The following is a 26,123-nucleotide window of genomic DNA, read 5'->3' on the forward strand; positions in this document are numbered from 1 at the left end:
TCGTCACATCATCATCATCACCATCATCATCACATCACCATCATCATCAACAGCAATCATCATCATCAACAGCAACATCATGCGCACTATCATCATCATCACCATCAGCAGCAGCAGCAGCACCATCATCATCACCATCATCAGCATTACCACCAACATCATCATCATCATCACATCACCACCACCATTATCATCATCATCACCATTTTAATCTATCATTAAGAACAGCAACATCATCATAGCTATCATCACCATTATCAGCAGCATCATATCATCATATCCTCATCATCATTACCATCACTACCATCACCACTGTCAACTTGTCACAACCTTCTCGTTAGTTACTGTAGGAACATCTTCAGCCTTCCTCGTTGCATTCTCTTGTCCACGCTCAATGGACCATGAATCAACGTCAGAAGTAAAAATGTTTTTTAATTCATTGACAAAAATCTTGTTTTTTCTCCTCCGAGCCACGTAGGCGAGTTTCGCAGTGATTCAACTAATTTGTCGAGTGCCGTGAAGGATGATGAGCTGTAGCGCCTTGTTAACGGCATACGGCCCTAAGAAATGGTGGATAACCATTGTTAAAACTGAGTTGGAAATGAATAGATGGAAAGAGAAAAATGAATAAGAGAAAGGAAGGAAGGAAGGAAGGAAGGAAGGAAGGAGGGAAGGGAAGGAGGAAGGAAGGAAGGAAGGAAGGAAGGAAGGCAGAAAGAAAGGGGGGAAGGAAGGAACCAAGGAACCAGGAGGGAAAGGAAGGGAAGGAAGGCAGGGAGAAAGGGAGGAGGAAGGAAGGAAGGAAGGAAGGAACCAAGGAACCAAAGAAGGAAGAAGGAAGGAAGGGAGGAAGGAAGGGAGGGAGGGAGGAAGGAAGGAACCAAAGAAGGGAGGAAGGCAGAAAGAAAGGGGGGGAAGGAAGGAACCAAGGAACAAAGGAACCAAGGAACCAAGGAACCAAAGAAGGAAGGAAGGAAGGCAGGAAGAAAGGGAGGGAGGAAGGAAGGAAGGAACCAAGGAACCAAAGAAGAAAGGAAGGAAGGAAGGCAGGAAGAAAGGAGGGAGGAAGGAAGGAAGGAACCAAGGAACCAAGGAAGGAAGGAAGGAAGAAAAAACGTTTTCGATTGTCAATGTATAAGCTGAGAAGTATTTATGGTTTTCAACCATTCCCAAGAGAATTAAATAACAAAAGACACGGCGGCCATGTTGGAGGATATAACAAAAGAATTCAATGACAATTCTTTTGTGAAGTTCCTCCAACATGGCCGCCGTGAAAACCATCAATTCTGGAGTTACTTAACTAACGGATGAAAAAAAGGTTTGTTTGGAAATGGGATGAAAACACTCTTTACATGTTTTGATATATTACGTAACCTAATCGGTTCTCATAATTTATAGGACGACCCCTTGCAGCACTTTGGAATGCAGCTAAACCTGGGGACAAAACAATAGGTTTCAATAGACCTCCTCGGCTCTGACGTAATGTTTTCCCATTTCAGACCAGGTGTCATTCCCTAGAGTATCATTCTTTGTTTAAGTTTGCGCTCGGTTGCACATGAAAAGACACATGAATATGGATACAGCTCAAACAAAGAATCTTATTCTCAAGGGAATGAAACGTGGTCTGACATGGGAAAACGTTACCCCAAGCCGAAGAGGTCTATTCTCAGGAGATTGGAATTCTTTGTTTTGTTCCTCCAGATGGAGCTTCAAGGTGTCTATATCAGTGATACCGCAGAGAATAGATAATAAGACAAGTAACTACTCACTATTTGTAGCCCTGATACTGTAATTCCAGTTCATCAATACAATCAACCACATTGGATCCAGTCAGTAGTAACATTCTCTCGTATCTTATAATCAAACTGGTACGGCAATCGGTACTGGCCAGCAGTCTCCCATTCATCACTGACTGTCAAGGTGGTGATCTGTGATTGGTTGGGACATGTTTGTGTAGTTATAAGGACTGGCAATAACACCGATAAACGGAGGCACCACCTTTACCGAACCATTCCTGATAACAAATGCCTGTTAGTCACTACTGCAATAACATTTCTTTGGGGGGAGGGGTAAGGAGTAGAGTATTTTTGGTCCAAAGCACGTTACTTCTAAACTTGTTTTAAAGACTTTATTTCAACCTCCCCAAGTTTTTCCAAGAACTCAAAAACGAAGTGAAATTTCACCTGAAATTTTCCTTGTGTTTCAATGTCTCTTACTGATGGACTTGGAGCGAACGTCGGACTGCGAGTGATACCATCCTACAACAGAGAGGCCAATGGACGAGAGCTCTTCAGAGGCTTGGGTCTGAGAGACGGGATCCATCTCGCATTGCATGCCTGGTACTTAAACTTTTGCAAGGAGCTGCACGAAGAATCTAGATGAAATGAATTGATTTGGATTACCCGCTGACCATTATGTATTGCATTACCTTCAGCACTAGGATTACCCGCTGACCATTATATATTGCAATTACCTTCAGCACTAGGATTACCCGCTGACCATCATATATTGCATTACCTACAGCACTAGGATTACCCGCCTGACCAATACGTATTGCATTACCTACAACACTAGGGTTACCCGCTGACCATTATGTATTGCATTACCTACAGCATTAGGATTACCCGCTGACCATTACGTATTGCATTACCTTCAACACTCGTTCAGTAGCACAATACGTTCCACCTAGCAAGCCAATTACTTCAGTGGTCGACAAATGCGAATGAACGTCCTATCACAACTAAGGCATCTGATTGGAAGATCACTTCAAATGGGACCGCACTGGCTGACGGGAACCTCCTACAAGGCACCAATAAGAACGGGTTGTAGGATGTTTTGTTTCGTGGGAGTTTTGGTTTCTTATGAGTTGCTTTGTCTTGTGAATGCTTCGCCGGTTCTTCGTCTTCTTCACAGGGGAGATGCTGCAGAAAAAGAATATTAAAACGACCTAAGAAACGCAGGTCTAGCGAAAAAAAGGTTGCATATTGTAGGAGACGATGTCACACATACAAAACCTCGTCTCATCTTCCAGGCCAGACAGGTTGCACGGTTATTGAGCATGGGGGTGGGGTGGGGCGAGGTTGGTTCGTCATTGGAGAATGGTTTGGGAATTATAATTTCAAACAACGTGTCATTCCCTTGAGTATCATTTCTTTGTTTAATGGTTACGCATGAGAAGACACATGAATATGAATACAACTCAAACAAAGTAAAATCAATCGTTGATGAAATGGGAAAACATTACGCCCAAGATCAAGGTGTCTATCCTATTAAAAGGAAAGGAACGGTCACGTGATTTAGCAACGACGGTGGACGGATATCACGTGATCGCAAAGTCTTCTTACCGATATCGTCAAGCCTTCAGACTGAGACTCATCAATCCAGTCTCCCTCGTCATATCTCACCCGACGCTTCCTGGGGCGAAGGAAATTCGTCCAGGATTCCATTGGAGGCGTTTCTTCAATTTTCTCTGCCTCAAAGGTTTTGTCTTGGCCTCGTCCTAGGCTTTTCTGAGCATCCCACATTAATCGCTCCAATTTCCTCGAGAAAGGCATGGACCCGACCAATAGAATTGACGTCACCACAGTTCCGTAACCCTGAACGAACAGACGTTTTGTACAAATAGTTTGGTTTGGTCTTATCCCACATATCTAAAATATGGTTCCTTATTTTGATATATCGTTGTGGAGTCTTCAAGGACCGTCCCATAAAAAATTCCTCATTAAACATTCTTTCCAAGTCATGGACTTGTTCTCTTTCTAAGATTAAATCCACATCAATTTTTATATCTTCTAAAGTAGGTCTTTTGTCGTCGGTAGTGGTAGGTATATTCGAAGTTACTTCACCGACGGTTGAACAAGGTTGTAACGCTTTAGTTCTCGACGTACCAGCACAAATATCTTGTGAAAAAGCATCCGAAATTCCAAGTTCTTTTGATAAATACAGCACATTATTAATACTGGTTTTTTCCTCTATTTTCAAGCTTGTTCTATAATCAATTTTTTCGGTTTTTAAAACATGACGTTTAGAGGTTTCGAGAGTGGCTTCCGATAGAACACTTCTTTGAGAATCTTCATTGGTTAAGGTGTCAGTAGACTCACTAATCGGTGTGAGAAAATTGTTAGACTTCCATTCAACATTCAAGGAATTTTCAATCGTATCTCTTGTGGCATTGCTCTCGTATTCATTCTCCAAAATGTTCTCTTTTTTGTCACTTATTTGAGCGATCTCTGTTGTTTCCATAGCAACATCTTTATCATGTCCTTCTGTGTTGACGTGCAAATCTGACCCGTCTTCTAAAGGTTCTTCAGTATCGCCCGACGAATCCTAGTCAGTAGGAAAAGCAAATCATTAGTGCCAGACAAGAGATCACATTCCTAGATTCGTCGATTGTATTGACCATTTCATTGGCTGAAAGTATCCGACATTTCATTGGCTGAAAGTGTCCGCCATTTTTTGTTGGGAAAGTCATGGGTGCAACAATCCCCCCCTCCCTCCCCCCCCCCCCCCCCCCCAAAACAGTTGCACAATTATGCTTAGTATTATTTTTGCAGCAGACAGTCCGGCTCTGAAGTCTTTGTTAGATAGCGGGCTAGGACGGGGCTAAAAATGAATACGCATGCGCCAAATTGTCCCACTAGAAAACAGAAACATGACTGCTTGTAAACTTTTCATCTAGCACAAAAAATTGGTCGAGGTTTTCAGTGAAAAGAATTATAGTGAAAACATTAGAAAAGTCTTACATATAACAAAAAAAACCTTAGCCATTGGTTAATAGATTAAAATGCATATTTTGCTTATCTTTCAAGAAATGAACTTTTCCTTTGCACTTTTTTTAAGTTAGCAGTTGAGCCTGCCATTTTCCCTAGAGTGGTCTTTTTTCCGAGTTGGGTTTCCTGTCTCGGCCTTTGTTATCAAACCCTTACCTCTGTGGCAGAAAACAGTTTTCAAGAGAGCTTCATAGACGTCATCAGGTGATTCATTTTTGACTGAAAAACAAACAAACATCACTAAGGTAGTACTTTTCAGCAGCCAATCACCTGTGGCCAAATGTAAATGACATTCTGAGTATCAGCCAATCAGTTTCTTTCTTACGATTGCTTAAAAATGAGCGACAACAGCCCCCCCTCCTCCCCCCCTCATCTTACATACCTTTGACGGTTTCCTCTTCAGAATCCCCATCAATGTCAACCTCAATATCTTCATCGACTGTTTTTTCAATATGGACCAGCGGACCAGTGTCTACTTGACTCTTGGTTTCCATGGTAACAGATGAGTATTTAGCAGGAGTGGGGGAAGTGCTGTATTTCTTGGCATTACTTTCGATTCTGGGAAGTTCTGAGGTGCCATTGTTGGTGGAAATGGGTTGAGATGGTAATGACACCTGGATATGAAGAATGACAAAGAAATCATAAAATATCTGAGATACGTCACACCCTTTTATTAGTCGAGCTATCGTAAGCTCATTGACATGTGACGACATGGGTGGTGTAGCAGTGAGACCGCTAGCATCTCACCAATGCAAGCCTGGGTTCTATCCCTGGGCTTGGTATTATATGTGAGTAGAGTTGTTTGTTGGTTCTCTCCTGTGCTTCGAGGTTTTTCTCCGGGTTCTCTGGCTTTCCTCCCTCCACAAAAATCAACTTCTATTCTAATTCAATCCAAAGAAGGCCCTGATGAAAATTACTGTGTGTAATTCTAGTAACCCCACCAAATTATGTAGTACTTGTTTGTAGTTGCAGACTTTCAGAATATTTTATCGATGAGGTTGAACTGAACTATGTGGTACACACCTTGTCCTTATTCTTAAAATACTGGTTGGCGTAGTTTTTAACTTGGAGGACAGTACGGGAATCTATCATTGCAGCTATGCGCGTCCAGCTCCTGCCATACTTGGCCTGTGCAGGAAATGGTTAAGTTAATAAAATACTGTAGGGTATTATAGCTACGTAGTAGCCACAACAACAACAGCAGCAGCAGCAAAAACAACAACAGCAGCAACAACAACAGCAACAACAACAACAGCAGCAGCAACAGAAACAACAACAGCAACAACAGCAACAACAGCAGCAGCAACAACAGCAGCAGCAACAGCAGCAACAGCAACAACAGCAGCAACAACAACAACAACAGCAGCAGCAACAACAGCAACAGCAGCAGCAACAACAGCAACGACAACAGTAGCAACAGCAACAGCAACAGCAGCAACAACAGCAGCAACAACAACAGCAACAGCAACAGCAGCAACAACAACAGCAACAACAACAACAGCAACAATAACAACAGCAACAATAATAACAACAACAACAACAATAACAACAACAGCAAAGGTTAAAATTGCAAAAAGTCCCTAACCAGTCCTTGTTCAAAGAGTTCTTGTTCTTCTTTGGTCCATGGCTTTCTGTGAGTGGAAGGTAGGTTTTCAGTATTCACATGGGATTTCTTTGGTTTTGGAGACACTTGTACTCTAAAAAATTCAATCCATTTTTTTTTCCATTTACTAAGTATAGTTTATGCTTTGTGATACAGTTCTACATCTGTTGTATGAAAAAAAATACCCCTTACACTAACAAGAACAAAAGAACTCCCTTTTCTGGAGGACTGTAATATGAAGATTCAGACTAAAGAAATATTATTTATCATGGAAGTTGTAATAAATGATACTAATTCTACAGCTTCTCATTAATCCCATATAGGTAACTGTCCAATTATTTTCTTAATTGGACAGGTCTTGTTGATATGGGATTAATTAGGCAGCTATATAATTAATAGGTAATGGGATTTCATGCTCCCCAATCAAGAAATAATTAGACTCGAAAAATTCCTCTGACTGCCAAATTGGACTTGGCCTACAGCCTCATCCAATTTTGTCAGTCCTCGGAATTTTCCTCTTCCAATTATTTCTTAATTGGACAGCATGGAGTCCTATTACATATAATTATTCATTTGTCTCAGGAGTAAGAGTCATTTGTTCAAGGATCTCAATGTTTCAACCACAAACTGCTAGTCTACATCAGGTGTTAAATACATGTAGATGGATGTTAATAAATCTTATTGTTTTGAATCCCAGGTACTGTTAGCGCAAGGGCTTTATTAACTATTACTTACTTTTTATTGAAGAATGAAGTCTTATTCTTTCCTAATGTTTCAAACAAAGGAAAAAAGTTTAAGACGAAGTACAAAGTTAGTAATGTCAAAAATAAATAGACATTCTCAAAAAGGTGCTGGACTTGAGGATACATCACAATGCCAAGAGAAACAACCTCTGGGCTGATCTAAGTCAGGGCACGGCTAACTCACAGATTAAACCCTGAAACAACCTCTGGGCTGATCTAAGTCAGGGCATGGCTAACTCACAGACCAAACCCTGAAACAACCTCTGGGCTGATCTAAGTCAGGGCATGGCTAACTCACAGACCAAACCCTGAAACAACCTCTGGGCTGATCTAAGTCTGGGCATGTTGGAATGTTACCCTTAACAGGACCTTGCTGTGGATAATTCATCAGAGCAATGCTGTGGATCTTGTGTTGTTGTCGTTTCAAGGCAATGGTGCTTGTAAGAAATTACCTCTAACAGGGCCACTAGATATTGCTCTGAATTTTCCATGTCAGTGGAAAACTTGAAGCAGTGTTTTACCTGATTGTAATGGTGTTGTAGGGACTTCCAACATCCTGCCATATCCATGGGAATACAGTCTGATATATAACACTAGTATCAAGGATAGTAACATGATTTTATATAATCCTATAATATTCTCGAAAGGCTCTGGCTCTCAAAATTGATCATTAAACTCGAGCTAATAAATAACCCAAAGTTTCCGCCTCAAATGTTAAAAATACTATTGTATCATAGTCTCGCAAAGTCTCGCTGACCATGACACCCCTATTGTCTATAATTATACCATTATCACCATCAACATCAACATCAGCAACATAAATGTTTTTATTTAGATAGAATGACAGTCGCACAACAGCTGCAATTAATAAACTTCGGGTAAGTCTCAAAATAAAATGTGACTGTCACTTGTATGAGTATCCAAGCCGTAGTGAAGGTTTAAACAAAGAGAGCACCTTCTATTCATATTTTTTTAATGCTGACTAAAAATGCTGAACTTCACATAAGCTGAACCAAATGACATAAAGAAGACCGCCCTGTTATCCATTGTTTTAAATGCATATGGCTCATGTGAAGTTTAGCATGTGGCTTGAGTCTCATATACAAGACCCTGAATGGCAGCATCATGGAGAATGGGTTAACCAAGTGCGTCATAGGTTTCCGAGCACAGGAGTAGGGCTTTAGGATTTTGGTTCTCCTCACTTAGAAAAAAAAGTTTAATGGCAGGCAAGCTTCGAACGAAGCACCCTTGGCACCAAATGTCATTACAATGCCTATCCACTAAGCCACAAATTGAATTTGCTGGATAATTTCCTATTTTTGTCATACTTAAAACGATGCTTCATTTTTGTATGCACAAAAATATTTATTTTAGTATAATATATGCTATCGTAGGACATGACTACTAGACAAATGAATTTGCATATCGGAATTTGAATTTGAATAGAATCCACCTGCTGACAATTCCCGTACACCACACCATTTTTTGGAAAGCACAGGTGGCGTAGCAGTTAGAGCACTCGCCTCTCATCTGTGCGACCTGAGTTCAAGTCCCGCGGGGTTTGGTGCTGTATGTGGGTAGAGTTGTTTATTGGTTCTCTCCTGTGCTTCAAGGGTTTTTCTCCAGGTTCTCTAGTTTTCCTCCTTCGGCAAAAATCAACTTCTAAATTCCAATTTGATCATGGAATAAGGGCCACGGGTTTGTTAGCCACTGACTATTAAGTGCTACCCTCGTAAAAAAAGGACTTTTTACGATACTTCCCCCTGAGCATTGATCTGACTGAGAAGGTGATTGAAATGTTTCAAAAAAAGATACTCTTCTTCCATGATCATTTTTTCAATCATAGCTCTACTCCTTTCATCTTCACAATGTTCTAAGGACAAAACCTAAGAGAAAGAAACGACGTTTAAGTAAAAACAGAACGATAATTTGATTTATATTTAAGAAAACAGAATAAATATAAGAAACAAGTTAAACTTAATTAAGTGATAAATATGATAAACAAAATGTGTTAGCTTACCGAGTTAGGATCAAGACACCAAGAGGTAGAATCACAAAACTCCGTGTAAAACGAACCAGTCGTGTTTTCTAAATTTACTCTGCTATTGCTGCCGATACAATAATTTTCATTCAGCAAATATAAAAAAACACATACACAAAAAATAAGAATAATTCATTAATATCAAAAACATATCCAAAATATCGACAAATAAGCGCAATATTGGTGCCTAGTCAGACTTACAAGTGATTTTCAGATGTATTTTCAATAATATCTTTGTAATTAATAGTTTTTTCATCGTCTTCTATCCCTTCTATGTCAACTTCGTCGTCTTCTGCCGCCATTTTGATAAATAAAACTGAACAGTGGACAGCGGCAAAATTTATGAATATGCAGTTTATAATATAATATATAATAGTTTATTTATCCACATAACGCCTAGGAGCATTTCACATACTCGTTTAAAATGCGCACGTGCACTAATCTATTAAGAAATAACCTAAATTAAAGTGATATAAAATATAATATATATATGTATATATGCAATAAATATAAAATATGAAATGATAAATATCTATTTACAATGGGAAGTTAATAAATTAATAAATTAATTAATAAGTTTCTAAATCTTCTTGTAAAATTAGTGCTCAAAATTTCTTAAAAATGAAAACTATACATCTTTTCAAAAAATTACGAAACCAAAATTTTATGCAAAAGAGAAAAAAATAGAGTTTTGGTAGACTTTTTGGCCATTGTTTTATTTTTTGATCAACCCGAAGGCGTACGAAACCATACCGAATGATCCCGAAATCATCCCGAAAATATAAACAAAAATTATATTTCTCAAGAATTGTTAAGAATAAAGTTTTATGGTGTTTTGGTAAAATGTATTTAATTCAATCTGTATTAAGGCAAGAGTAAAAGATATTTAAAAATTATTTTATTGAGAATCCTATTGTGCGAAACTATACCGATTGATAGCGATAACATTCCGAAGGTAAAAAATAATCAAATTGTATTTCCGATAACCTCACGGAAAAAATTCGATCCCAATGAAACTGCGCATGCGTGTTAGGTAAATTCTCTTTCGCCACATTTATCCTCGTGGTTTTGAAATTAGAAATACTCCATGCTTTTATAGCAGAAAAAAGGCCCCCAAAAAGACTAAACTACGATTTAGATCACACGGGTAGGTAGGTTAATGCATAAACCCAGTATTGGGTTATTTTTATTAATGTTTTGGGGGTTATTTTTAGTGATTTGTACAGCTTTAGGGCGGACAATTTGTCACAACGTTTACCATGTGTCATGCTTCAAATATAGAAAATTGTCTGTTCTTATTTGACAACTTTAGATCTTCAACTCTGCTTTGCGTGGTGTTAGGGTTGGGCTGCCTTGCTTCGCTATAATTCTCGAGAGATATTTTTCAATAAGAGACGTAAATTCTAGATACACCGATAAATAATCGCCATACAAAACCATTCATGTATGTCTTGAATTTGGGTCAAATACTTCAATTCTCAGCTACAGATTTTATGATTTCTACTTTAGACAAAAAGAGGTTACGTTAGAGACAGTTCAGTATTACCTAGATAGTCTATCTAAATGTGTGGGAATGTTATTTTGACGTTTCTTAAACCATTCAAAATAGTTAAGTTTTTTATATTTTTTGCATAGATTGATCTCTTTTTTACATAGATATCGAATCTCCAAACCATGATTGTTTTTGCTTCAACTTTTATTACCATAATGTATGGTATGAATAGCTTTAGCAATCTGCATACTTGGTTGCATAGATAGATACATTGCATACATATAATTTCTTTTGAACATGATAGCATCTTATTCTTTATTCCAGCTAAGACGATGAACTCAGAAAAGTTATCTAAACTCAGTAAGGAAGTAAGAATAGGAGGAAAGGTATGGTATTATTTAAGTGTTATATTTTCAATAGTAGCAATGGCACTAACGTGTGCCCCCCGGGGGGGGGGGGGGGTGGTGGATGGGGGTACTCCCCTATATTTGCTATACGGGTATGTGCAGCCCTATAGGGTATGGTTTTTTGACTTTTGGGTCTGGGATAGGGTATCATTTTTTGACATTTTGTCTGGGATAGGGTATCATTTTAGTCTGGGATAGGGTTAACGATTTGGTCATTTTTGTGTCTGGCGAATAGGCTACGCTTTTTGCCGGCACAAAAACAATAAAAACGTTAGTAAATATTGATTGCAAGCTATTGAAAATCTGTCTTTTAGTCTTGGATAGGGTGTACAATTCTTAGTTTTAGTCTGGGGTAGGGTATGTAAAATTAAAATTTTAGGTCTGGGATAGGGTCAGGGTTTTGAGATCCTGGTGGCACACCCCTACCCAAGTTGGGGTGGTAGTAATCCCCCCCCCCCCCCCCCCCCCGGAACGTGTGCCACAACAATAGCCCTCTTTACCTTGGGCGTAATGTTTTCCCATTTATGACCACATGTCATTATTAGAGAATAAGATTTTTGTTTGAGTTGTATCCATATTCCTGTGTCTTCTCATGCACAACCATTAAACAAAGAAATGATACTCAATGGAATGACACGTGGTCTTGAGGATAAGATTTTTGTTTGAGTTGTATCCATATTCATGTGTCTTCTCATGCCTAACTGTTAAACAAAGAAATGATACTCAAGGGTATGACACATGGTCCAAAATGTGTAAACATTACACCCAAGGTAAAAAAAAAAATCTACAAAGCTCTTTGCTGTTGTATCACAGCGTGGGACAATCACAACAGAGCTAGGCTCCAAACTAAGTGAAAGCCCAAAGATCAAATTAATAATTAGAATTTAGAAGTTGATTTTTGAGAGGTAAAGAGGTAATAATTGATATTTATTTAGTGGTTTATATATAACCCATTTTAATTTTGACCATACTTTCTAGGGAACCCCTAGAAGAAAAAAGAAAGTCGTCCACAGAACTGCCACTACAGATGACAAAAAGCTACAGGTCAGTGGTATAACCATGGCAACTAGTGTGACGGCTTAGGCCCCGTCCACACTATGCCGTATGAATTTGAATCCGAATTTTTATTTATTCGGTTAGGCCTACCGTCCGCACTAGTCCGGGTGAATCTGGAACAATTCTTCACTGAAAACGAATTTTTGAAATGGAACCGAATAAATAAAAATTCAGATTCAAATTTATTCAGCATAGTGTGGACGGGGCCTTAGTATTCTGTGCTGTTGCATTTGTAACTTCTGGGCCGTACTGACATTGTATATTGTTCTTAATTCAGAATACCCTAAAGAAACTGTCAGTGAATACTATTCAAGGCATCGAAGAGGTGAGGTTAAGCTTTTCTATGGATTGTTGGCTTGAGTAGAGGTCTGTCATGTGAGACGTCATGGGTTTAATGCCCTTCTAGTACTATGGGTCTAAATATACCTTTGTAGAAACTGCTGCTTTAGTTTTACATCTACAAATGCCTTCCACCTTCGAAATAAAAAAAAGATTAGTAGGAACTTGTAGATAAATTTAATCACTGTAAGAAGCTTTGTGAAATGGATGTTTCGGACGTTAGTCCTTCGTCGGAGTAAGACTTACTTAGTTTGACTTAATCTGACAAAGGTCTAATGTCCAAAACGTCAGTTTCACAAAGCTTCTTACTGTGATTCAATTTATCCATGAGTTCCTACTGTTTTATTCAGAATCACTGATGCAGTCCCCACTAGTACTCTACTAGTTATCATCCACTCAAAAAAATTAGCTGCAAAAGATCATTTTTTGATTGTGGAAATACCCCTGATCAAGATTTTTACTAGACATCTAAATTCTAAACATAGTTGAAGGATGACCTTTTAATAATTAATATTAATAATTAATAAATAATATTAATAGTTAATATTGGACCCTGCTATGAATGGAGTGATTGATCAATATTAATGTTTATAGGTGAACATGATCAAGGATGATGGAACTGTCATACATTTTAACAATCCCAAAGGTGAGTCAATGATCAAGGAATATTACTGCATCTCAATGTTACACATGACATCATTATCCAGAGGCGGTGGAAGCTAAAAATCTTTGGGGGAGCACTGCAAAAAATCACAACAATGACTTAATAACGGTAATAAAAATCGAATCTATGCATTTATATTTCATGTGAACCAATATTTTGTGTGGGGCTAGGACCTCCCTACCCCCAACAAGTTTCGTGGGGGGCACGTGCTCCCCTGACCCCCCTGGTTCTGCCGCCCCTGTTATCGGTGACTGTAAGCAAATCTGGCTGGCGGCTAGGACAATGGCTTCCCTGGACATAAGAAGATTTACAGACTCTTCTGGGTGATGGATTTCTTGATTTCCTCAGTAATGTTCATAATAAGGTATAATGTCATCTCAATTGCTTAGCCCAACAGGAGCGTTTACTTGGACATTGTTCATATTTCTAGACTCCTTCAATAATACAGACTAACCCTCAGAAATACCAAACGTTTTAGATCTTTATTGATTTGTTTTCTTTAGTGCAAGCCAATCTTGGAGCCAATACTTATGCCGTCAATGGACATGCTGAAACAAAGAGTGAGTTAACACTGTGTTTTCTAGTCTTGTTGCATGCATGTACCCACACACACACATGTTCTATCTATTTGTAATAAAAGAGAACAAGAGAACCATTAGTAACTCTACTTACGTACGATGGTGAATCTGAGAAGACTCATAGTATGACATTGGTGGTCGTGGAAGAGTGCATGTTTTCAGCACTTCTCTTTTCTCTCTAAATCATTAATAGTTCATGAGGAGAAAACACAGAAAATCAGCATATGATAGACCTATCCCAAATTCGTTTGACTGGCCACGAAGCAATGGTTTCAAGTCAAGGTTGAACTTGATGAATAAAAGAATCAAGTCTGGTCTCAACTTCAAACCATTGTTTCGTGGTCAGTCAAGCAAATTCAGGATAGGTCTATTTGGGCAACTTATGTTTCAAATTTCAACAAGAATCATTAAATAGTTTGAGGAGTCATATCAAGCACCTGTTTCATCCTCTATTCAAACACCTCAAAGTTGGTTTAAAAAACTAAGCTCTGCCTCGTTTTTTAATTTTACATCCCGGTGTTTGGAAGTCGGATAAAACACCCATCATGTGTTTGATATGTTACTTGATTATTTCTGCCCATCACTAACCAGTAATTTTGTTTTAACAGCAATCACAGAGATGCTACCAGGGATCTTAAATCAACTTGTAAGTCAGTAGATTCTATTATCATAATGTTAATACATTGTGATCCAACATGATGATTAATCATGTACCAGGGATCTTAAATCAACTTGTAAGTCAATAGATTCTATTATCATGATGTTAATACATTGGTGATCCAACATGATGATTGATCATGTACCAGGGATCTTAAATCAACTTTTAAGTTAATAGATTCTATTATCATGATGTTAATACATTGGTGATCCAATTGATTATCCTGTTTTCATTCTGTTTCTTAGGGAAGTGATAGCCTTACTAATTTGAGGAAACTGGCTGAGAAATTCCCTCCCAGTAAGTACACCATGAATCCTTGACTTACTAACTTGTTCCTTTACACCAAATTTACTGACAATTTAATATCCTTGTCAGGGAGGATCTTAGGAGGGTATACTGTGTAGTACCAAAAGTACATATATATATACCTCTTCATGGAGGTGGATTGGAGTGTCCAAGGGGTGCGGAGAGTCTGAGTAGGGTATATTGTGTAGTTCCAAAAAATATCCATACCTCCCCCATGGAGGGGGACTGGAATTTCCAAGGGATGGGGAGGGTCTGAGTAGGGTATATTGCGTAGTACCAGAGAATATCCATACCTCCCCCCACAGAGGGGGATTGGAATTTCCAAGGGGTGGGGAGGGTCTGAGGAGGGTACATTGTGTAGTACCAGAAAATATCAATACCTCCCCCCATGGAGGGAGATTGGATTTGCATAGAGTGGGTAGGGTCTCAAGGTATTAATATTTCTGCCCTTTTTGCATTTCTAGGTGATATAGGGGCAGCGACCAATACAGCTGAGGAAGTAGAAGAGGATGATAATGAAGTTCCAAGTATGTAAAAAAGTATTTCACAGTCCTCTCCCCTCCCTGACCCACTGGACATGTTAAGATCCAGATAAATACATACTCGGTGGAGTGGTTGAAAACTGAGGCTGTAGGATGATGATATCAGATCCACCTAAAACATTCTCCTTCCCTTTAGTAGTGTTCTTTTTTGAATTCCCCATAATGCTTTGCAGTCTAGGTAGCTTAACTAGCAGCAATGGGTATCGTCTGATTGAACAATGCTTACTGCAATTTTTCATAAAATGTACACTCTGTAGTTGAAAGTTGTCCATTGGTATTCAATGGATTTTTTACTGCCCCCGGTCAAAAATGTAAAAGATAGCGGCTAATTATTTTGATTCAAGCAAGCCAAAAAGCATATTTGAGGATTCGGGTTGAAGCTGCTGAGTTTGCCTAGTATTGAAAGCTGCTATTGTTTTCTGAAAGTTTTTTGACCAGTTCCCTCCCTAAAATCATTTTCCTTATTTAAATTTATAATGTTATTTGTATTATTTTCAGTGCTTGTACAAAACTTTGATGAGCCATCAAAAGCCGAGGTCTAGAGCGGCTGGTCTTGTTTCCATGGCAACAAAAAATCCACTTTTTCCTATAAACTTGTCTGCTACAATAAAAGACACTGTTAACAAGAACATTTTGTAACGACCTGAGCCATCACCCTGTCTAGTAACATTTAATTAACAATGACTACAGCTCATAATATTAACAATTGCTTAATAGTGTAATTTTTTGTTATGTAGAAGGTATTTGGGGAATATTGGACAATACTGATACTCGTCACTATGACAACACGTCACTATGACAACACGTCACTATGACAACACTGATTGACAATATTGGTTTGATTTCCCTCAGTGCTATTGAGAAAAAAGAGCTGCAGTCATTGTTGATTTTGATTCCTGATCTCGGGATTACCAATCCAGGACCATCAATAAAATACCAAACACCAATTTTGTGTTTTGATGAGTATTCTCCACATAACAAAAGATCCATGGAACAAATGATAATCCAATAGGACGTAAGGGAGGGGAGGGTGGGGGGTCTGTGGGTCAGGGGGTAATAGGTCCCCTCCTTTACCTCTTCACCATTCACCCTTGTTGTTTAGAAAGATTACTTTGAAAACTGATTCAACTGCCGTTTTATAAGGTTTGATGATGTGTTCCGATTTCGTAGACACTTCATGTGCTTAATTTCTCAACATATGCTTAGACAGGTAGAATATCAACTCGAACTCTCGGTGCCCTGGTGCCCATTTATAGACAGCAGTATGAACAGGTTTCCTCGCATTTTTCCATTTCTTTCATATTTCTTCCAATTCTCAAAAGGCAAAGTAGAATGGTGACACAAAAAATATGAGTCCAAAAAATTTTCCCTACTCAAGAAAGAAAACGTTTCGATCACATGAAGTAATTGCTTTTGGATTGTTTACAATTTTGCTACCAAAAAGTTCCAATTTGATCTATTTCGGTACGTCAAACAAAACACAGTTGAGCCATTTGATTCACTCTAGTGAAGATCAGGTCAAGAATCTGCAACGCTGATGTCATCACAGGCGGCGTGCCTAGACGCATTCTCCACAGGGTCATTACGTGACTCCTTTGTATATCACATTCTAGTTCCAAGAAATCTGACTCACTGCATTCCTTTCCCGCATTCCTGCGAAAATGGCTGCAATCAAATCGCTTAAAGACATCACAGACAACCTCGAAAGAGAACTCACTTGTTCCATTTGTACAGAAATATTTACCCATCCCAAGACTCTGTTATGTCTTCACAGTTTTTGTACACACTGCATCTCTCAGTGGTACGAGACAAGCGGCAATCAAGGCGACAATCAACTGGAATGTCCGATGTGCAACACGACGATGGTTGTGCCAGACGGCGATCCCACGAAGCTTCCTTCTTCATTTTACTTTGATTCTCTATTAACGTTGATGCAAGCCATGAAAACTAGAACAAACCAACCTGGACTATCTGATTGTGTTTGCTGTGAACAGCCGCAAGTGTTGGATTCATTTTGTGGGCAGTGTAATGGGTTGATATGTGAGGCTTGCTTCAACGCCCATAAAACCCACAAGGTATATAAACAAGTAGAAGTTGAACACCAGCCAATAAAGATCAATCAATTTAAGGAGGAAAACGTAAACAGTTTCATCAAAAACCAGATGCTGTGCAAGTTCCACGAAAAAAAGAGGCTTCAATACTATTGTCAAGAGGAAACATGTAAACTCTGCGTTTGCCAAAAATGCGCTACTTTGAATCACCAAAACCACAAACTGCAGAGCTTAGAAGACGCTGGACAGGACTCAAGGAACTTGATCGAAAGAGCGATGAATCGAGTGGAACAACGAAAACAAAACGATGGACAAGAACTAGAGCAATCTAAAGAAAACATAGGAAGAATTCAAAGAGAGATTGCCGTGGCAGAGAGGGACGTTGATAATGTGGTTCAAAGGATTTGCAAGATGGCAAGAGAACACGGAATAGCGAAGAAGGAAGAACTGAAGCAAACGCTCCAGGAACTAACAACAGCAAATCATGAAGAACAAACGGCTATTCAAACAAGACTAAAAGATTCAGATGAATTTGTGCAACACTGCCGAGCACTGTTGGAGAGAGATGTAGAAATTGAGGAAATAGAAAGTAAGCAAATGATTCTAGAAAGAAGTCAAATGTTATCAGAAGCTCCTTCGATCTTGTCTTGTCAGCCAATCCAGCGTAACGTGACAATACGTTACTCCATGACAGAGCAAGTCATGCAATTACTGCTAGACATCGGCAGGGTTGTGAAGAATGTGGCGGACCCTGCTCGATCCACAATTAAATTATTGAAGACTCCTCGTGGTTTTATAAACGAGTGCAAGATAATCACCAGGAATACAGAAGGAGAAGTGTGTCCCACAAGAATCAAGTCTATTGATGTTAGAATCAAAGACGTGGAGGGCAACGAGGTGGAAAAGAAAGTGTCTGAAGAGCAAACTGGAAAATACCGTGTGAGTTTTAAGCCACAAAAAAATGACCGTCGAGAAGTTAGCCCGGGATTCAGCCCGGGATTCGCCAGCCGCCGATTCAATGAACGTAAACCAGTTTTAAATCCTTTTTTCCAATTAAACCTCTTCCCTAATTGTCCCAAAGTTGTTCAAAATACACCATTACATTCACCTCACTCAATAAATTGGTAATGCGATGATTCACGTTGGCTCTACATAATAGCGCCGGCGACACTTCGAAAAATTCACACTTACTGCAGAATTTCGAGACAAATTCTAAGTTTAATAACTTCGCCAATTGTTATCGTCTGGCCTTTAAACTTCATAAACCGGTGAACCTCATGTTCTAAAACCCATTGCAAAAAAATTTCCAGCTCGTAAGTATTTTAGTGTTCCTCTTTTCGAGACGTCTTTTCGGTGATTTTCGCGCCAAAATCACAATTTCGAACCTTAATAACATTTACGCTTTTTACTCTAGAGGCACGAAACTTCTGCAGCATAAGTCCTGTTTACTACTTAACCCATTGCAATGCTTTTTGTATTCCTTTAATCCGTTAAAGCCATCCAAAATTTGGAAAAAATCCCTTCGTGACCCCATCGCCGACCCGGGCACTTCGAAAAATTCACACTTGCTGCAGAATTTCGAGACAAATTCTAAGTTTAATAACTTCGCCAATTGTTATCGTCTGGCCTTTAAACTTCACAAACCGGTGAACCTCATGTTCTAAAACCCATTGCAAAAACATTTCCAGCTCGTAAGTATTTTAGTGTTCCTCTTTTCGAGACGTCTTTTCGGTGATTTTCGCGCCAAAATCACAATTTCGAACCTTAATAACATTTACGCTTTTTACTCTAGAGGCACGAAACTTCTGCAGCATAAGTCCTGTTTACTACTTAACCCATTGCAATGCTTTTTGTATTCCTTTAATCCGTTAAAGCCATCCAAAATTTGGAAGAAATCCCTTCGTGACCCCATCGCCGACCCGGGCACTTCGAAAAATTCACACTTGCTGCAGAATTCAAGTAGCTTCATTTTGTTTTCGTAGTAAATCGAATTACTTAGAATCGTTTCAGTTGTAGTTGGAAGTCATATGCTCGTTGTATCTACTGTGCAGAGGCTGCATGCGAAGCCGTTATAAATCTCATACATAGCTAGTAGGGTGCAAACAATCAATCCGTGAAACACTAATAAGCCTGAAGTGAGATGACGTTCTAGTACCCCCAACTCTGCACCATAATAGTTTTTAAAATTCTTTCATATTAAAATTTTTGATTCCTTAGAGAATACAGGAACAATAGTCATAATTAAAGATCAAAAGCAGTGTGAAAAGGATTATGGTCTAGAGACAGGGGTAAAACGTCATCTCGCTTCAGGCTTATTCATTGCCCCAAATAGTACAAAATAGTGCTAATTAAACAATAGCAAACAATGGGATTGACATGAAATTGTGCTATTTAGTATTACTAAAGTTTCACTGTTATATTGTTTGCACTCTATATATTAATAATAATAATAGTATAGTTGTATATTTTCATATTTGCACAAAATTGTACATTAATTGTGTAAAACCCGCTTGGGAGGAATGCATATCGCTCATTGTCGTCTGTCCAGTCACTGACACGCCAATTTGTTAGCGATCTGGTAACTACATTTCTCCTTTTCCATAATCAGTTTTATTATAGCCTCGGTGCCCAACACCAAATAAAGATATTGAAAGCCCAAGATTTTGGGGAATTCCGGTCTTTCAAAATCTGACGTCCCTTCTTCGTATAAATTTTGGCCAAATATCTCTCCTACTGCATTTCGAATGGCTTCAACTGTTTCTTCACCAAAATAAGTCTGCCCAATGTTGTCTGTACATTCCTTCAAAAAAGCTTTCTTTTTTCCTTTCGAAATAAAATACTGGTGTCGTCTGTATTGGTTGTGATTGTTTCTGCTGGTTTCCTTTGTACAAACAATATCAAGAAGATAGTCTTTTATTGAACTGACCTTCTCCCAAACTTCGTTTTTGTTAACATCTTCTTCCTGCATTTCCTCTTTGCTGGAAAGGTTTCTCTTCATCATCCAGTACTTCTTAGCCCTGGCCATTAGACTTGCTTTGCAACCAGAATGGACATTGTTAAGAGTTACAAAGTCGGCCAATACTGTCGTCTCGACGATGTCGGTAAATGAAATATTACCGCTTGAGTCTGTCACTTGGCAGTAAAGCTGCATGTTACCTCCTGGGCCATTAACGATTTCTGAATAGCTTTGCTCGTCACTTCGGCTTCCTGACAGCTGAAATCCACTACTTAAGTCATACCATTTATACTCCAATTTTCCTTTACCAGTTGCAACACATTTTAGGTTAAGTTGCTCCTTAGGCAGCAAGAACAGACGCTTTGGGGGGTGCACCACAATGCCAAGATCCTCTCGCGGCTCCAGTTTGAGGAATGACCAGTCAATCTCACCATTCAAAAGGCCTTTTGCTATTTCTGTCCTTGCCCTTGTTGTGTCTACTTCCCTTGCACCGAAGGTCAACAGAGACGTCACCACCCTTGCGTATACCATGCAATACACAGCACACAACTACAGCGATCTACCTGTGTTGGAAAATCCTTCTCAGTAGTTATTGAAATTTCTCTGTATGTATCGGAAATCACTGGTTTGCTGTAAAACACTTGACCATAATCTATGTATAAGGATAATAGTTTACAGAAATTTGCGTCTACTGTTCTCTGACCTAAAGGGTCGTAGAACACAATTTCCCGTAAGAGCTGAGTTTTATCCTTAACAATAGTCAAAGTCCAGTGACAGCCATCAACTAGTTGCGGTAGTACAAAATAATTCACCAATCCTTCCTTGCAACTTTTCATTCGGGTTGTTAGCTTTATCAAGGCGATGCCTTTTTCTTCAGGGGTCATGTCGCGACTGCTTTGAATCCCGTGAAGTTGCGCATTCAGATTGGTATCAAACATCTTTACTGTTAGGCCAACTTCCTTTGCTTCTTTTGCAATTAAAGACAAGGATGCACTGAGTATGTTATCGTTGACGTATCCTGTCGGTGACACTAAAGAATAACTGTGGTCAGTTTGGGGGTACTCCAGAGTTTTAAGGTCTTTTCCAAAGATTTTAATTCCAGCAATTTCAGCAAACATTTCATCTCTACCATCTATGTTCATGCATCGCTTTAGCTTTGCTTCACAGGTAAGCGCTTTTTCACAACCATTTAGTGTTTCCTCTTGAAAGTCATGATGGGTGTTTTGTCCGGACAAATTAGCGTCCACGCCCGACAAAGAAGAACATTCCTCCACCTGCGCATCCCTCTCATAAAACAATATATAGCAGCTTGTTTCTACCAGTTTACTGGACAAATAACCTGGCTTCAATTCTCTGACTTGATCGTCATCCACTTCTACTAACTTATCGTCCGCATCTAGGCCTAAAAGTGCCTTGTAATGACCTGTCTGCAGATGCTCACCCACATGCAAGACCACTGCTTTCAAATGATAACGCTCTGTTTTTGATTCTTCCACAGACGTTGTGATATACCTAGATCTTAATTGTATTGTTCTGTCTATTCGAACCCTTTCCGATTTCTTTGTCTGTCCACCAGTATACCTCTTCAACGTCAGGGTTAATACTTCTGGGGCTAATGCGATATTGCTGTATTTCAGGTGGTCTGTTTCTCTTTTACAAGTATCGCATCGAACTTGACACTCTTGCTTTCCTAGAATTTCAGCTTCAAAGAATTGATCATATATGTTTTGTAATCGCAATTCCTTGTGAACCGTCTCCTTTGCATCTGGAATGGTAAGTGAGAAAGAATGCATTGCTTCATCTTGAATATGACATTCCGAGTCACAGTCGAGGCATTTTTTGAATGTGGAAAGTACCGAGCTTGCACGCTGGCACGCCAAACTTCCTCGCCCAGTACAAGATTCTTTAAGGTCGTTCATTAGCAGCACAAGTCCTTCCTCTGCATCTTGTTGCCCCGTACCCCACTTGTGCCTCCTTAAAAATTGGTTGTATAAACCCTTATGCACATCAAGTGGTCTTGAACGGACTTTCATTTTTCGTAACGTTGTGGCGGCTTCTCGTCCCACATTGCTGCTGTTGAAATTGTAGGTATCGTCTTCGATGTTTTGTGAAAGGTTCAGTTCACAGATACATTGTAAAAGGGAATTGAGCCAGCAACTGTTACCAAAATTTTGAAGACCTTCGTAACCATAATTGGACCTAGGACAGGTTATAGAAGCTGATGATATCGAGGAAGAATTTGCAAATTGCGAATTCCTTCCACACTCTGTTTTACATTCCATTGGCATCTTTTCTCGTTCTGCCTTCTTATTCTCTTTATTTTTCCATTTTCGTTTCACTTGTTTCCTTTTCTCGTGCTTCTCAGTGGATCTTGGTTGTTCGTCGCACGAACGAGAACTATTTAACGCTTTGGCTTTTTCTCTCCAAACTTCTCGGTCTTCAAGAGATAATTGCTTCCATTCCCTCGCACATGCTTTTCTTATCAGATTTTGATTATTCTTGTATTTCTTTTGCATTCTAGAATTAATGCTTCCAGCGAATAAGTTGAATCCGTTCGTTGTGTTAGCACCTTCTTTAGCCTGAACCTGTTTTTCTGGTGTTGGCGGCATACTCTGCTTTGGAGCATTTTGGTACGTCCCAGTCTTTTTGTGGACGGTCTTTGTTGGCTTGCACCATTCCTCTTGCGCCATTTCGTATGATTCATTGAGGATGGAACCGCTATCGTACTCCTTCTTTTTTCGTTTTAATTGCTTCTTATTAGCCTTCTTTGTTGTCCGAAATTCTTCTGCGAATCCAACAAGCCGACTATCAAGGAAGTCATATTGCTGCTTAATAAATTCGTCCACTCTTAACCTTTTTTTTCCCCCGAAGTCATCAAACTTCAAGAGTTTGAAATAATTCTCTATATGACCCTGGGTTTTCGTGGTTTAGTCCAGATAAAATACTTACGAGCTGGAAATTTTTTTGCAATGGGTTTTAGAACATGAGGTTCACCGGTTTATGAAGTTTAAAGGCCAGACGATAACAATTGGCGAAGTTATTAAACTTAGAATTTGTCTCGAAATTCTGCAGCAAGTGTGAATTTTTCGAAGTGCCCGGGTCGGCGATGGGGTCACGAAGGGATTTCTTCCAAATTTTGGATGGCTTTAACGGATTAAAGGAACACAAAAAGCATTGCAATGGGTTAAGTAGTAAACAGGACTTATGCTGCAGAAGTTTCGTGCCTCTAGAGTAAAAAGCGTAAATGTTATTAAGGTTCGAAATTGTGATTTTGGCGCGAAAATCACCGAAAAGACGTCTCGAAAAGAGGAACACTAAAATACTTACGAGCTGGAAATGTTTTTGCAATGGGTTTTAGAACATGAGGTTCACCGGTTTGTGAAGTTTAAAGGCCAGACGATAACAATTGGCGAAGTTATTAAACTTAGAATTTGTCTCGAAATTCTGCAGCAAGTGTGAATTTTTCGAAGTGCCCGGGTCGGCGATGGGGTCACGAAGGGATTTCTTCCAAATTTTGGATGGCTTTAACGGATTAAAGGAACACAAAAAGCATTGCAATGGGTTAAGTAGTAAACAGGACTTATGCTGCAGAAGTTTCGTGCCTCTAGAGTAAAAAGCGTAAATGTTATTAAGGTTCGAAATTGTGATTTTGGCGCGAAAATCACCGAAAAGACGTCTCGAAAAGAGGAACACTAAAATACTTACGAGCTGGAAATGTTTTTGCAATGGGTTTTAGAACATGAGGTTCACCGGTTTATGAAGTTTAAAGGCCAGACGATAACAATTGGCGAAGTTATTAAACTTAGAATTTGTCTCGAAATTCTGCAGCAAGTGTGAATTTTTCGAAGTGCCCGGGTCGGCGATGGGGTCACGAAGGGATTTTTTCCAAATTTTGGATGGCTTTAACGGATTAAAGGAATACAAAAAGCATTGCAATGGGTTAAGTAGTAAACAGGACTTATGCTGCAGAAGTTTCGTGCCTCTAGAGTAAAAAGCGTAAATGTTATTAAGGTTCGAAATTGTGATTTTGGCGCGAAAATCACCGAAAAGACGTCTCGAAAAGAGGAACACTAAAATACTTACGAGCTGGAAATGTTTTTGCAATGGGTTTTAGAACATGAGGTTCACCGGTTTATGAAGTTTAAAGGCCAGACGATAACAATTGGCGAAGTTATTAAACTTAGAATTTGTCTCGAAATTCTGCAGCAAGTGTGAATTTTTCGAAGTGTCGCCGGCGCTATTATGTAGAGCCAACGTGAATCATCGCATTACCAATTTATTGAGTGAGGTGAATGTATTGGTGTATTTTGAACAACTTTGGGACAATTAGGGAAGAGGTTTAATTGGAAAAAAGGATTTAAAACTGGTTTACGTTCATTGAATCGGCGGCTGGCGAATCCCGGGCTGAATCCCGGGCTAACTTCTCGACGGTGCAAAAATGGACGGCACGAAATCCAGGTGAATATTGGAGGAGAAAGGATCAAGAACTCGCCTAAGAATGTAGAGATACTCGATATGAAGGAGTTGTTCAAACCTGTAAAAACCTTTGGAGGAAGAGGAAGTGATAGAGGACAGTTTAATATTCCACTGTCGATAGCAGTCAGTAATATAAATGGAGAGATAGCCATTGCTGATTATGGTAATCACCGTATTGAAATATTCAACCTTGATGGAAACTGTTTAAGGAAGTTTGGCAGGGAAGGAACAGGAGGAGGTCAACTGTATTATCCATTTGGAGTGGTGTTTAATGAAGACAGAATAATTGTCAGTGATGGTCCAGATGATAAAGGCAGGATACAAGAGTTTGACTTGAAGGGTACTTATGTAAGAACCATCTACAGACATGACCAATGGTTGCGTGGAATGTGTGTTAACGATGATAAAAACATCGCAGTGTGCTGTTTGGGAAAACAAGAACTGGGTATCAAACCAAGTATCAAGGTGTTCAGTAAACAAAGACATTTAGTTCATGAGTTTGATATGCCTGATAATAATGAACAGCCTCGGTACATCACCTATGGTAACGGGAAATACTTTGTATCTTATTATGACATAAACTATGTTCATGTTTTTGATGTGAATGGAGTTTTCTTGTACAAGTTTGGACAAAAGGGAGAAAGAGACGGTCAGTTTAATGGTGTATATGGACTGGCTGTTTATGGTGCAGACATGATTCTTGTCTGTGATGGTAATAATCACCGTGTTCAACTTTTCACACAAGAAGGTCAGTTTATAAGGTCATTTGGTAGCCGTGGTCCAGGTGTTGGTCAGATGCTGTATCCTGCTGATGTAGTAGTTACAGCTGATGGTCGAGTGTTTGTGTTAGAATGGGGGGGTAATAGAGTAGTTGTTTGGTGTTAATAGATATCAACCATTCAACACTTCTTTACACTTCTATCCCTCTCATACGGTACAGTATAACCCTAATAACACTTTCATTATTATTTCCATGAAAACTTTGAGAAAAACATTGATTTTATCGTCATTATTGATGAGTAAACTCGAAATGAGTATTTCTTAGTTTTGTAGATTCTCTTTGTTTTTCCAAATAAATATTTAGTAATTTGTTTCTTTTATCATTTTCACGAGTTAAAAAAGAATACTAAATTAATGTTGTTCAGCTGAGTATCAGCTTATAACTCTCTCTACATTAATTAGAAGTCTAAATATTATTTTGTAGCAAACTCAATGTTAAAATAAGCAGATAGCATTTTCATTGATATCTAAAGGCCTAGTTTAGATTAAACTATATTATATTATATTCAGTGATATACTGATCAGCTGTGTCCTTATACCTAATATTGTAGACTTGATGAAGTAATGCCAATGTTGTTGTAAATATTTATTAGCAAAGGGAAAAGTAATTGGTTTGTAAATAACCCATATTTAGTTTAATGATTAAAAATATTATCAGTTGA

At 39.0% G+C, this 26,123-nt stretch overlaps 3 protein-coding genes across 3 annotated transcripts; 2 read left to right on the forward strand and 1 right to left on the reverse strand.

The window, feature by feature from the left end:
* Positions 1-284: 284 nt before the first annotated feature.
* Positions 285-9,458, reverse strand: LOC116303847 (histone H2A deubiquitinase MYSM1). The gene is given in 24 exon segments (XM_089030628.1): positions 285-447; positions 449-484; positions 486-560; positions 1,766-1,822; positions 1,824-1,940; positions 1,942-1,986; positions 1,988-2,014; positions 2,184-2,240; positions 2,242-2,337; positions 2,339-2,374; positions 2,651-2,731; positions 2,733-2,921; positions 3,345-3,480; positions 3,482-4,326; positions 4,617-4,636; positions 4,857-4,988; positions 5,152-5,383; positions 5,793-5,897; positions 6,355-6,466; positions 7,108-7,138; positions 7,637-7,695; positions 8,931-9,001; positions 9,136-9,223; positions 9,358-9,458. Coding segments are annotated over 24 exon segments (2,880 nt in total). The 3' UTR covers positions 285-315.
* Positions 9,459-10,195: 737 nt separating this feature from the next.
* LOC116303855 (transcription factor BTF3 homolog 4) lies at positions 10,196-16,145 on the forward strand. Its single transcript, XM_031713470.2, has 10 exons — positions 10,196-10,303; positions 10,973-11,034; positions 12,034-12,099; positions 12,389-12,436; positions 13,045-13,096; positions 13,618-13,674; positions 14,301-14,338; positions 14,596-14,647; positions 15,121-15,183; positions 15,697-16,145. Exons 2-10 carry the CDS (start codon positions 10,981-10,983, stop codon positions 15,738-15,740), a joined length of 474 nt encoding a protein of 157 aa, XP_031569330.1. The 5' UTR covers positions 10,196-10,303; positions 10,973-10,980; the 3' UTR covers positions 15,741-16,145.
* A 652-nt stretch (positions 16,146-16,797) lies between these two features.
* Positions 16,798-26,123, forward strand: LOC148910832 (uncharacterized). Its single transcript, XM_089030629.1, has 2 exons — positions 16,798-18,374; positions 24,523-26,123. The coding sequence occupies exons 1-2, from the start codon at positions 16,860-16,862 to the stop codon at positions 25,564-25,566; spliced, it is 2,559 nt and encodes an 852-aa protein (XP_088886755.1). The 5' UTR covers positions 16,798-16,859; the 3' UTR covers positions 25,567-26,123.

The sequence above is a fragment of the Actinia tenebrosa genome, unplaced genomic scaffold (genome assembly GCF_029948245.1).
Source record: "Actinia tenebrosa isolate PJP-AT-01 unplaced genomic scaffold, QUT_ActTen_1.0 PGA_scaffold15__27_contigs__length_11533743, whole genome shotgun sequence".
NCBI lineage: Eukaryota > Metazoa > Cnidaria > Anthozoa > Actiniaria > Actiniidae > Actinia > Actinia tenebrosa.

Bases quoted from the DNA above. Each gene is read 5' to 3' on its own strand.
- LOC116303855 (XM_031713470.2), top strand. From the start codon at position 10,981: ATGAACTCAGAAAAGTTATCTAAACTCAGTAAGGAAGTAAGAATAGGA. The intron at 12,437-13,044 runs GTGAGGTTAAGC...TAATGTTTATAG, and splicing joins CTATTCAAGGCATCGAAGAG to GTGAACATGATCAAGGATGA. The intron at 13,097-13,617 runs GTGAGTCAATGA...TGTTTTCTTTAG, and splicing joins ACATTTTAACAATCCCAAAG to TGCAAGCCAATCTTGGAGCC.
- LOC148910832 (XM_089030629.1), top strand. From the start codon at position 16,860: ATGGCTGCAATCAAATCGCTTAAAGACATCACAGACAACCTCGAAAGA. The intron at 18,375-24,522 runs TAATGCGATGAT...TTTTGAACAACT, and splicing joins CACCTCACTCAATAAATTGG to TTGGGACAATTAGGGAAGAG.